This window comes from Callorhinchus milii, unplaced genomic scaffold (assembly GCF_018977255.1).
Source record: "Callorhinchus milii isolate IMCB2004 unplaced genomic scaffold, IMCB_Cmil_1.0 Scaffold37, whole genome shotgun sequence".
Classification (NCBI taxonomy): Eukaryota; Metazoa; Chordata; class Chondrichthyes; order Chimaeriformes; family Callorhinchidae; genus Callorhinchus; species Callorhinchus milii.
In genome coordinates, this window is record NW_024704778.1 from 28412 (window position 1) to 40670 (window position 12259).

Below are 12259 nucleotides of genomic sequence, written 5' to 3' on the forward strand. Positions count from 1 at the left end.
AACAAAGACCAGTGCCTTTCACGACAGGATGTCCCAATGTGCTGGACAGTGAGAGATCTGCACCCGAGCTGTGTTGGGATGGTGGGTGTTGGGATCAGGAAGGGGTGGAGGAGGGCAGGTAATCGAAGGCACGGTCGAAGCCAAGGGTCTTGAAGGAGGCGAGGGAGGGTGCGAGGCGGGGGGATTGTGGGATGGAGTTCCAGAGGGGCAGATTAGCAGCATTTGTGCAGAAACACGCTAGCAAATGGCAGCCGGCACTGCGTCAGACGGGGTAGATCTTGTCCACCCGAAGTCGGAGAAGTCTTTGAGGCTATGGCGCCGCACTGTGACTGCGGGAAGCCGCTTGACGTAGCTCGAGTCGTCTTCCAGAGGCCCTCTCGAGAAAGTAGCACATGAGAGACGTCTACAGAAGCATCCTGTGGTTAGTGCCAGTCCTGACCTCATTGTACGGATTGATGACTGCAATACACCGCAGCCCACAGGAACTGCCCTCACTTCACCCCGTTCTCCTCAAATGCCTGAAACGTCTTGCTGCTTCGATTCTCTTACCCCCTCCCTCGAGAACATGCTCACTCGTCTCCTTCTCTCGACTGGTTAGCTCGATCTGATATGCCAGGAAGGAAGGAGATTTGCCCAACGTGTTGCCCTGCCCGCCCAGAAACCGAACCCAGTGAGTGCTCTAACCACTAAGCTACAGGACTTATAAAGTATGAAGCCAAAATAGTTTCACAGGCTACGTACAATTAGGTGGAAATGGGAACCTCAGGCCAGGAATACTGAAGCCAATGGTGGACTCCCAATTTCCTCTAGAATTCCCTTTGTAACTCCTTCATATCCAGACAACAATCCCCCGGATAAAATTGGACACTCACGTCATCGCTTGCGTTACGATGATCATAATCCTTGCATTCGACACAGCGCCTGATCGCGTATTCGAGACGTCTCAAAGGGCTTCAGAGGTCATGCTGTGACATGCAGCGACTGTGTTTTGTGGGCGAAACGCGCAAATGGGATGTTGCCGGGCGCAAAGCGCCTTCAAGAACATCTCGGCGGTGTTATAGGGCACTGTATCAAATGCAAGGAGATCAGCGAACAACAAAATACAATACAAACCGACATCTGCATAGTGCCTTCCACGTCTGAAAAGACGTCCCAAGGATCTGTATTCGTCACTGAATCCTGCGCATTTCTTAATTTTTTTGTGTTTGTACCAACCTCCACTCCCCCCCACCACCCACCCCCGCCCCTCGCCCACCCGCTCTCTCTCTCTTGCCTCAGTCTGAAGTCTTTCTCTCTCTCGCTCATTCCTATCCGGTTGCCTTTCCTCCGCCTTTGCCTTCAGCTTCCCCACGAAGGTCAGAAGCTCTGTCTGAATGTCTGTCTGTCTGTCTGTCTGTCTGTCTGTCTGTGGAGTTTCTAGGATGGGAGAGAGAGGCACAAGAGAAATGAGGATTTTCTGATATTCCCACCCGTTGCTGCCCAAGTCCCTTTAGAAAGCCCACATCACTTGAAACAGAACGCACAAGGTAGCAGGGACGGAGTATATACTGGAGACTTTCTACTGGGTTAAGTTCTTGACCCGAACAAGAACGCAGAGTGGGAAGGGACGAGTGGGAAGGAAGGAGCGGGATGGGTGAAACTGACCCACTATCAAATGAACAGGAGCCTTATACATTTCTCTTTGCCTGGGGAGAACCCCATTGAGGAAAATAAAAGCCATAGGAATAGAATTCAATAAATTGCACAGTGTTTAGCCCATCGAGGCGATCGTCTCATTTCGATTTGTGTAATCAATCCCATCAGTGAAGCAAATGCAACAGCAGCAGCAACAACAACATGACCTTTATAGAGCGCCTTTCGGGTCGGGAGGACATCCCAAGGCCCTGGACAGTCCGGGGGTCGGGGCCCGAGCGTGGGGGGAAGGGAGGGAAGGCGGAGAGGTGGGAGGGGGACCGAAGGCACGGTCGAAGAGGTGGATCTTAAGACCGGCCTTGAAGGAGGTGAGGGAGGAAGCGAAGCCAAGGGACCGTGGGGTGGAGTTCCAGAGTGTGGGGGCAGAGAGGCTGAAAGCCCGGCCACCGATGGGAGGGGGGGTCGGGCGGGAGACATGGAGCAGGCCAGAGCCCGCTGAACGGAGGGAGCATATTTACATAAAATATATATATATAAAAATACACTATATATATATAAAACGCACACAGGCTTTTTCTCTATCACTGAGTCATGTCAGAGGTTTGTTTTTCACAGTTAACTCTTCCCAAAGACTTTGTAGGTAATCTCTTCATTTTGTGTAGCTCAGGGGTTAGACCCCTCGCCTCGCAAGCGAGCGATTCCCCCGCCGGGCAGGATCAGGGCGAAACATTGGGCAAGTTTCCTGACACCCCGCGCGCACACACACACACACGTACCTTTGTTTACCTAGCAGTAAGTAGTCAATCGGTGGATCGCTTTCCGGGGGTAATAATCCCTCCAAAAAAAACATTTGGTCACTCAATCCACGACTGTCTGTGGGGGAACGTCGCTAGGCACGATTGGCTGCCGCGTTTCGCCCACAAAGTATACAGTCACTGCACTTTACGGTGAATCCCGTGAAGCGCTTTAAGACGTGATGAGGCGCCGGGTAAACACAAGGATTATTATGATGATGAAGGTGTTTTTTCTGGGAGGTGTGGTGGTGGTGGGGGGGAGTTTGAGTGATTATATAAAGATGTTCTGACATTTCTCCTTGCCGAAGTTCAGTTTGATCTCCTCCTGGTAGATCGGTGGTAAGTTGGTGCAGGTCATGGCTTCTGTCACGGCGTCCAGGTGCTCCTGAATGACCCTGTTGTCCCAGTTGGAGTAGGCGGCGGTGGGGGCTTTGCCCAGCGATGGGGGGGTGTAGGTGGCTGTCGGGTAGTAACCATCTTGCGATCTGTGCTGCCAGTCGTCTTGCTGCCTGTGGATCTTCATGTGAGCATTCCGACTCTTGATCTTGTAGAACATCCTGTGTTGTGGGGGTGGCGGGGGAGGTTGAGGAAGGAAGAAAGTAATCAAGATTCTCTCTCTCTCTTGTCTACAAATCCCTTCACGCCCTGGCACAGCCCTCCATCTCCGACTTGCTTACTCCCCACTACCTTCGCTTGTCCCTCGCCCCCCCTCCGCTCCACTACGCCCCAAAGCTTCGGAACTCTTGCCCTCAATCCCTCCACTTTCCTCCCTCCTTCCCATCCCATTAGATCACGACTGAAGCCCTCCCCCCTTGGACCGTGCTCACGGTCACCCTCTCACTCCCTGCCCCCGGCTCAGCCCATGCCGAGTGACGTGAGGGATACTTACTTTCCGCACTGTTTGCAGGGGAAGTTGCCAATAACCGTGGGGCACGGGCTCTGTCGTTCTCTGTGGATGGGCTCCAGCGACTGTGACCGTAACGGAGGCTATTCCAGAAGCAAGAGAAGGTGGGGAGGAAGGGAAAGAATGTCACTTCACCAAACTGATCGATGCCAACGGCCTCTCACTCGTTTTCAGATCCCTTCATGTCCCGCCACTTCCCTCCTCCCTCCCTCCCCACTTTCAAATCCCACCTAAAGACCTTCCTTTTTGATCGTGCTTACGGTCACCTCCCCACTCCCTCCCTTTCCTCCCCCCGCGCCCCCTCGGCTTGGTATCCGACTCCGCCACTGTCAAGCACTCCGGGAAACACTACCCCACGTGAAGGGCGCTGTGTAAAATGCTGCCTTGCCCAGCCTGACCTCATTGACGCTGTCTTGTCGGAACACTTGGCCACAATCCTCCTCCGCGTCCAAGGGCCTGAGTCTTGGCTTCTTGTTGAACTTGAGGATCTTCTTGAAGCTGTAATAGTACTCCACGCACTCCGCGATTGGCTTGGACTTTACCTGGAACAGGCGGAGCGGGGGGGTGGGGGGGGTAAAGGACATAAGAACTTGCTCGGCAAACGAAGCCCAAGGTCCACCCAGTTCGCCTTCCCACCATCCTGGCAGTCGTTTAACATGTGTCCCCAAACTCTACGCTGTATCTCTGCCCCCGGATATTATTTTCCAGTAGAAATCGATCTTGTTTGTTTTTGGAACTTTTTCTGTCTCCCTCAGGAGCCATACATTTACCACTCGCTCACCGAATTAGTGCGTCTGCAGATTTTGTACTGAATTTTCTCCCCCTTCGATCAACCCCAGGCCACGTCCTCTAGTTCTACTGTTCAGCACGAAGACATTTACCGTTACTCCACAACCCACACACGCCTCTGTTTACCCAACAGTAAGCAGGAACCCGGTTGTTAGTCGATTGGCGGATCGCTTTTCTGGAGGTAAAAATCCCTTCCCCCCCCCACCAAAAAAAATAATAAATTGGTCACTCAATCCACGACTGTATTGGGCGCAATTGGCTGCCATGTTCGGGCCACAAAATATTCAGTCAATTCACTTCACAGTATGTCGTGTGAAGCGCTTTGAGAACGTCTCGAGGACACGATAAGGCGTGTTATCAAATGCGAGGAGTATTTCCACCGAATGCCTCGCCCCGTTACCATTTTCTGGATCGTGTAGAAGTCCTTCTTGTGCAGGCCGAAAGCTTTGTTGAAGGCTTTGCGTTCGTTGAAGGTCCAGGAGCAACTTCCTGACAAGAGCGGGAAAACAAGAACGAGGAAGAGAAAGTGGGTGAATGTCTCACGAACGGGTTCCCGTGGTCTCAGCTTTCAGACCAGGGCCTTAAAATTGCCGATGGTTTTGGACAGCTCCTGGACGTGGAAGCCGGATCACTCGGCTGCGTTTGCGAGTCAAGCTTGACTCCGGCTTGGATTCCACGGAACATCCTTGCTCACCTACCTGTGTAATGGTAACTGGCCAAAGCCTCTGATCGGGCGGGGACCTTGGTGTTCAGTAGCAGTCTCTCCAACACGGCCTGTGGGAATAGGAATCCGGTTACCGTCGTTCTAAAGGGAATTTTTACCTCGCCGGGTTAAATTGGTCGCTGACTTTCATGGCCATTTGTGGCACGTTGCTCTGTGTAATCGTTCGCCCACGAGAAATACACAGTCACTCCACTTTACCATCTATTCTGTGAAGCGCTTTGAGACGTCCAGAAGAAGTGATAAGGCGCTGTATCAAATGCAAGGAGTGTTAATCTCTTACGAGCCACGAGTTTCATGATCTTGAACACCTCTATCAGGTCCCCCTCTCGACACTGCGGAATCATCTCAACACTGATCTCAGTTCTACCCCCCGACCTGTCCTCCAGTCTTTGAAAAGCTTTGAGACTTCTGGAAGACGTGATAAGGCGCTATTTCAAATAGATCAAGGATTATTATTATTATTATTGTCCAAAAGTGGAAGCAGCCTATCAGGAAGCAATAATCCCTTCAAAAATAAATAATAATAATAATAATCTGGTCACTCAACCCACGACTGTTTGTGGGGCGTCGCCGGGCGCGATTGGCTGCCACGTTCGCCCCCAAAACCCACAGTCACCACACTACAGTGTATCCTGGGAGGCGCTTTGAGGCGTCTCGAAGACACGATAAGGCACTGTGTCCAACGGAAGGATTATTTTTTTACTGTTGAAAAGGTGGGACTGGACCGTTTCAAGTAGCCGCCTCTCACCATAATGTCAGCCCCCTCCTCGAAGAGACAGTGAAGAGCAAACTCTCGGTTGGTTCCTCCTCCTGGCAGCACACTGGAACACGCCATGTTCAACATGTCCTCCACTGTTAGGGTAACACAGAGTTGATGTTAATCTCAAAGGAGACTGCGCTGAAATGTTGTGACTACATCAAACTATGTATAGTTATTGGATTCCCGGTTGTCCTCTCAAGCAGGAGAGATAATCTTACCCTTCTGTTGCGTGTCTGGGTTGTCTATTAATCCTTTCCAGGGTCTCCAGACGAGGTCTGCAGTGTGCTTGTCCTGATCCGCCAAGGACGCCTCCATTAGGTCAGGCAACGTGGCCTGGAACTGATGGCCAACGTTTATGCAGCTGGAGAGATGAACACAAGTCTTACAGCAGCGACTGGAGTCTCCAAATCATGCCCAGCCCTCAGCTACCTTGTCTCACCCACATTCCCACATCATCAACCTGATCGCTCCCTCTGCTCCCTCCACGTCCCCCTGCCCTGTCCATCCCGGCCCACCACGGGCGATCGAGCCTTCAGCCTCGCTGCCCCCACCCTTCGGAAGTCCGTCCCACATTCCCTTCGCCTCTCTCGCTCGCCTGCCTCCTTCAAGGCACATCTCGAGACTCTCCTCTTCGACCGTGCCTTCGGTCACCCTCTTACCCCCGACCCTCCCGATCCCATCTCTTGAGGTGTCTGAATTTCTGATACTTACGGAGTCCAGCTTTCCACCTGCGTTGAGTTCTCCTGGTGAATTAAATCCAGTCCATCTGTGAAAGAGAACAGAGTGAATAACACACAGCCACATCGATAAGAACTGTGTAGATTTATTTACACAGGAAGTTCAATTCCTGGGTGGGTCGGGGCAACACCTTATGCAAGTTTCCTCACTCAACACACACACACACGTACACACACACACACGCCTCTGTTTACCCAGCGGTAAGTAGGAACCCACTCGATGGTCGATTGGTGGATCGCTTTCCCGGGGGGTAATAATCCCTCCAAAAAAAAATAATAATCGTTTGGTTACTCAGTCCACCACTGCTTGTGGGACATTGACTTGTGCGATCGGCTGTCGCATTTCGCCCACAAAATATACAGTCACTATGCTTTACAGTCCGTCCTGTGAAGCGCTCTGAGACGTGATAAGGCGCTGTATCAAATGCAAGGATTATTGTTGTTATAAGTGACCCTCGGCTTACTGAATAAACAGCGGGTCCTTACAGTCACACATACACAGTGACTCTCACCCTGTAGATAAACAACAACAACAAAACAACATTTATAGAGCGCTTTTCAGGTCGGGAGGACGTCCCAAGGAGTTGCAGTCGGGTCGGGGCCCGAGCGTGGGGAAGGGCCGGGGGTAGGGGTGAGGGAAGGGAGAGAGGTGGGAGGGAGACCGAAGGCACAGTCAAAGAGGAGGGTCTTGAGACCGGCCTTGAAGGAGGTGAGGGAGGAAGCGAGGCCAAGGGACCGTGGGGTGGAGTTCCAGAGTGTGGGGGCAGAGAGGCTGAAAGCTCGGCCACCGATGGGGGGGGGTCGAGTGGGAGACGGAGCGGGCAGGTTGGTTGGTAGGGAGTCAGCGGGTCAGAGAGGGTAGGAGGGGGCAAGGCCATGGATGGGCTTGAAAGCGAGGACGAGGATCTTGAATCTTGAACAGTCACTACACACACACACACACACAGCGACTGCCCCTCACCCTCTGATACCTACTGTATTGGTTGCACGCGAAGGGAGAGCCCACCGACTCGGAGCTGTGCTCAGCGAGGTTGGTGAAGAGGCCGGAGCCCTTGCGGGCCGGGTTCAGCATCGGCAGCGGGGTGTAGTGGGGGGCGCCCGCCGAGGGGCTGGCGGGCGCCCGCTTCCCCTCCGCGTGGAGCCGGCTGGGGTACACGCTGGCACAGTGGTAGGGCGGGGGGGCTGCCCCGCAGCTCTGCAACAGAAGGTTAATGATGATGATAATGATAAATAATAATCCTTGCCTTTGAAACCCGGCGCCGTGCCGCGACTCGAAGCGACGTGAAAGGCGCCTCGTGAACACCGCTTCGTGTGGTGGAGTGACCGTGTTTCGCCCGCGAGCCGATTGCGCGCAGCGGCGTTCCCCGCAAACAGCCGCGGATTGAGCCGGGTGGGGGGGGTGGTGTGGGAGGGCGACCGAAGGCGGGGTCGGTCAAAGAGGAGGGTCTCGAGACGAGACTCGAGGGAGGGAGTTCCAAAAGTGGGGGGGGGATGGGGGCAGAGAGGCTGAATTATCAGTCAACACACTCGCTCTTCTGGTATTGTCACGAGGAAACCTTCCGGTTAATGAAAAGTGCGAAGAAGTTTGGATTAGTTCTTTTATTTCTGTTTCTGAGAAGTAGAATTTTCAAAAAAAAAGTTATTTTTGGTCAGAAATCATTTCTTGTATAAAAGTAAGAAGGAGTAAAAGCCTTGTTAAGGTCCGTCGAGCATATTAATTAATGTCCCGGGAAAGGTTTTGCAGCTTTGTAAGAGTCTTATCTGCGCGTTTTATGGATTGTTTCGCCGTTTGAAATTAAAGAGTTTCTTAATCATAGTTTGCTCACTGCCCCGACTTGCAGTCGATGCATTTTCCCTCTCGATGACACTGGCTTCCTTGGAAGAGACTAAGCTATTCTTGTAATACTGCAGCTCTTCTTGAACAACAAGTAATTTGGCCTTCAGCTCATTGCGTTCTTGCAACACCTCCCTGAGCTCCCCTAACGTGAACCGTGGGCGATTTGGGTCTGCGAGATCCACCGAAGCTTTATCCTCTGGTTGCCGTGTCTCGCTGCTTGCCTTCTGCAGTTCTCTGTGAAGCCTCTCCGTCTCAGCCTTCAGGTTTGCTTGCTCCATTTTCAACTCCTCCACCGTCAAATTGTGCTTGTTCACCAGGGACTCGAACATTTCCAAAACGCGGATGATCTTATACTGCAGCTCGGAGACTCCAGGGCAGCCCACGGGGCTGCTGACTTTCATTAACTCGCGGCCAATGACATAAGATATATCGTAGACATCTTCTGCCGTTAGCTCGAATGGATCCTTGTCAAAGGCAGAGGCAGGCTCCAAGTCTTCCATCAATGTTTATCTTGCTGCCAGACTATTTTCCTAGCCTGAAAATAAAACCATCCGATAAAAACGGGTCCCAAACTTACAAGTTCTTATACGCCTTTAAACCAAAAAACAAATCCCATAAGTATACACAGCTTGTGTTTAATTACCTGATGTTGCACACACAGACTCCCCAGCAGTCGCTTCCTTTTTCTGTAAGTGCTTTTCACATGACAGGAAAAGGCTCTGTGTTTTGTTTGATTAGCATTTGGTTTCACCAATCCCTTTTTGGTTGCTGCTTCCTTAGCAACGCGACCACAATGATCGTTGCTATGTTGGCTTTTCTCTTTTTTGTATTAATATAGCAAAACAATATCAAGTAATAATTAATAATATAACATAATATATAGAGAAATAATTAATGATATAAAATGTAGTACAAAGGAATCATTAATTATTTTAAAATAGTGTAAAGTATAACTATTGTTAATAATATTTTAAAAAATCAAGTAAGAATCCCTCCAAGAGGGATAAAGTTTGATCACTCGATCCATAACTGTTTGTGGTATACTGCTATGCACAATTGACTGCTGTATTTCGCCCACAAAAAAATAATATTAAGTACTAATTAATATAAAAAATCATATAAAGTAATGATCCCTCCAAAAAATAAATAAAATACAAATTAATAATGATTTGGTCACTCAATCCACGACTGTTTGTGGGACACTGCTGTGTGCAATTGGCTGGCGTGTTTCGCCCACAAATTACACACTGCACGATACAGTATATTCTGTGAGGTGCTTTGAGATGTCTCTACGACGTAATAAGGAGCTGTATCAAACGCAAGGATTACAATTATTTATTATAAATCAATGTCAATCCAAAACCAGCTATGAGATGCTGCTTCCTGATAATATTTTCAGTGATTTTATTTCGCCTCCTTCGTGGTTCTGACATTTGCGGTGCAATATTTCAAAAATGAGTTAGTGAGAAGAGGACGCTGTGTGTAATAACGAGGTAATGAATATGTACTGAGCGTTTATATTGCTCTGGTTTTAATGTGCATTGCCTTGTGCCTGGAAGAGTACATTTCCATTTATATTGAAAATAGATTTACACGTGTTAATTTTATAGCCCGGGTCTAATGGCATCTAATCATTACAGTTTTGTGACAGCTTGGCTCACTCTCGTTTCTGGAAGGCTCTGGGTTCAAGCCCTCTGCTGGAACCTTAGGCAGATTTAAAGTTTAGGCAAGTTTTCTTACTCCACATACATGCGTCTTTTACCTAACAGTAAGTAGGGACCCGCTTGCTAGTCGATTAGCGGATCACTTTTCCGGGGGTAATAATGCCTTCAAAAAAATAATAATAACAATAGTTTGGTCACTCAATCCACGACATTTTGTGGTACACTACTGTGTGCAATTAGCTGCTGCGTTTTGTCCACAAAAGATACAGTCACTCCACTTTACAGTGTATTCTGTGATGCGCTTTGAGAGGTCTCGGAGACGTGATAAGGCGCTATGTCAAACACAAGGACTATTGTTACTATCAAATCTGCATTCTGCAAGATTCGCTTCTGTGTTGAGAGTGCCTCTACTTCGCTCTCCTTTTGACACCTCAGTTCACAAGCGTGGGAGGAAAGCGGAGAGAAAGAGCATTCAACATGTAGGATAAACAATACTAGAAAGTAACATGGTTCGTTTAACTATTAGGGAAGCAATTAGTAATTTTGTTAAATTACCAATGATTAAATTCAGATTGGACAACCGCCTTTTAAAACTTACAAATTCATTATGATGTGGATTTTTGTTCTTGGCAGAGAGGGTTTCACATAAATGCCTGCAAAGTGATTTGTAATTGTATTAAACTGCACTTAACGAAACAGAGAAGAAGAGCAGTTTCCTCTTAAACTTGTAGAATTATTTGTATCGCTTTCTAATAATCAATGTTTGCACAGCAGGAAGCATTTCACTTATAAATTAATATACCATCGACAAAATTGCTTAGGGCATTTCATATTCCATTTGCTGCATCTTTCAAATCTGATTTGCTATTTTACGAGGTGATAATAATTGATAACAATAATTGACTGCTGCTTTTCTACGCAAAATATACAGTCACTACACTTTACAGCATATTAGAATCATAGAATTAGACAGCACAGGAGGAGGACACTTCAGCCCATTGTGTCCATGCCGGCTCTTTAAAAGAGCTATCCAAATTAATCTCTGTGGGAGATTCCGTGAAGCGCTTTTAGACGTCGCAATAAGGCCCTATATCAAATACAAGGATTATTATTATTATAATTGGTGAAATCTGTCTCAATTAACAGGCACAACGATTTTGAGTCCAAATTTCTAATTAAGACGGTTGGGATTTTGATTGTTGACGATCCTTGAAAATATGATATCCCAATCCAATAATTAGATGGTCTGCCAGGACACACTGCCAAGCTTCAGTGCCAGATATAGGAGGTTGGTAATCTGTGAACATGACATTTATAGCCATAATCATTGCTGAAAAAGTGGTTGAAAGCCCAGTCACAATTTATGTGGTTGTCTCCCCCTCTCTTTAACTTGCTCCCATTTTGTTTCCCAGTGGAAAAGCTTAAAAACCCAGAGTCCAAGTACAAGAAGGACGATATTCTGAATGGGAAGGTCTCGCTCTTTCAGGGGGACATCACCAAACTGGAAATTGATGCCATTGTCAACGCAGGTCAGTACGGTGGCAAAACTACATCTGTAGTAACTTTCCCTCATTCAACAAACCACTCTATGTACCACTGAGATACACAGTCCTTCACATTACCCTCATAGAATCCATAGAATCTTACAGCACCGAAGGAGGCCATTCAAGCCATCGTGCCTGTACGCGGCTCTTTGGAAGAGCTACCCAATCAGTCCCACTCCCCCGCTCTTTCTTTCCACCTATCCCCGTAAGTTTTTCCTTTTCAAGTACTTATCTAATTCCCTTTGAAAGTCGTTATTGAATCTGTTTCCAGGCAGTGCGTTCCAGACCGTAACAACTCTCTGGAATGTTTTTTTAAATGTCGACCAGATAACAAATAGAAATGTGGCAAGAGTGTTTCATAAAGGCTGTGATGTTTGGAGAATGATATGTACATTGTGAATGTGTGTGTGTATATATATATAATGTTGATTTTGTGAGCAATATTGTGGCCCGTTTCTGTATTTGTGGATTGACAGGTGCTGGGAATCTTGACTTAACACTAAGAAATGTTCCACTGAATACTTTTTTTTAGAGCAAAATACAGGATGGCTAAAACAAATCTCTATTCAATCTCGTCTTTTCTCTCTTGCCATGCGCTGGTACAAATGAATTTTTCATGTGTTTTGTTAATTAGATTGTGCACCAGATAATGGCATAATTAATTATTTATCAGGAAGATTATAGGTCAGAGCGGGGAGAAGAGATTTTGTCTATTTGCTTGTGAACTATCGGGGGCTGTATTTTGCAAATAACGTTAACCTCATTAGTCCTGAGCCTAATTGCCCCACCAGTACTGTTAACCTGGTTGAGATTACTTACCTCAGATCAGACCGGAGATACAACCTGCATTGCCATTCACAAAACACTCTGACCT

General features: G+C 48.2%; 2 protein-coding genes across 2 annotated transcripts; both read right to left on the bottom strand.

Annotated features, from left to right (window-relative positions):
- Positions 1-2661: 2661 nt before the first annotated feature.
- Positions 2662-7419, bottom strand: LOC103171592 (transcriptional-regulating factor 1-like). The gene is made up of 9 exons (XM_042345279.1): positions 7316-7419; positions 6315-6369; positions 5822-5964; positions 5592-5695; positions 4818-4893; positions 4520-4608; positions 3729-3872; positions 3316-3413; positions 2662-2983 (listed from the first exon to the last, which is right to left on the bottom strand). The coding sequence occupies exons 1-9, from the start codon at positions 7410-7412 to the stop codon at positions 2698-2700; spliced, it is 1092 nt and encodes a 363-aa protein (XP_042201213.1). The 5' UTR covers positions 7413-7419; the 3' UTR covers positions 2662-2697.
- Positions 7420-7880: 461 nt separating this feature from the next.
- On the bottom strand, positions 7881-8885 carry LOC121851419 (RILP-like protein 2). Its single transcript, XM_042345278.1, has 2 exons — positions 8821-8885; positions 7881-8712 (listed from the first exon to the last, which is right to left on the bottom strand). Exon 2 carries the CDS (start codon positions 8675-8677, stop codon positions 8111-8113), a length of 567 nt encoding a protein of 188 aa, XP_042201212.1. The 5' UTR covers positions 8678-8712; positions 8821-8885; the 3' UTR covers positions 7881-8110.
- Positions 8886-12259: the final 3374 nt, after the last annotated feature.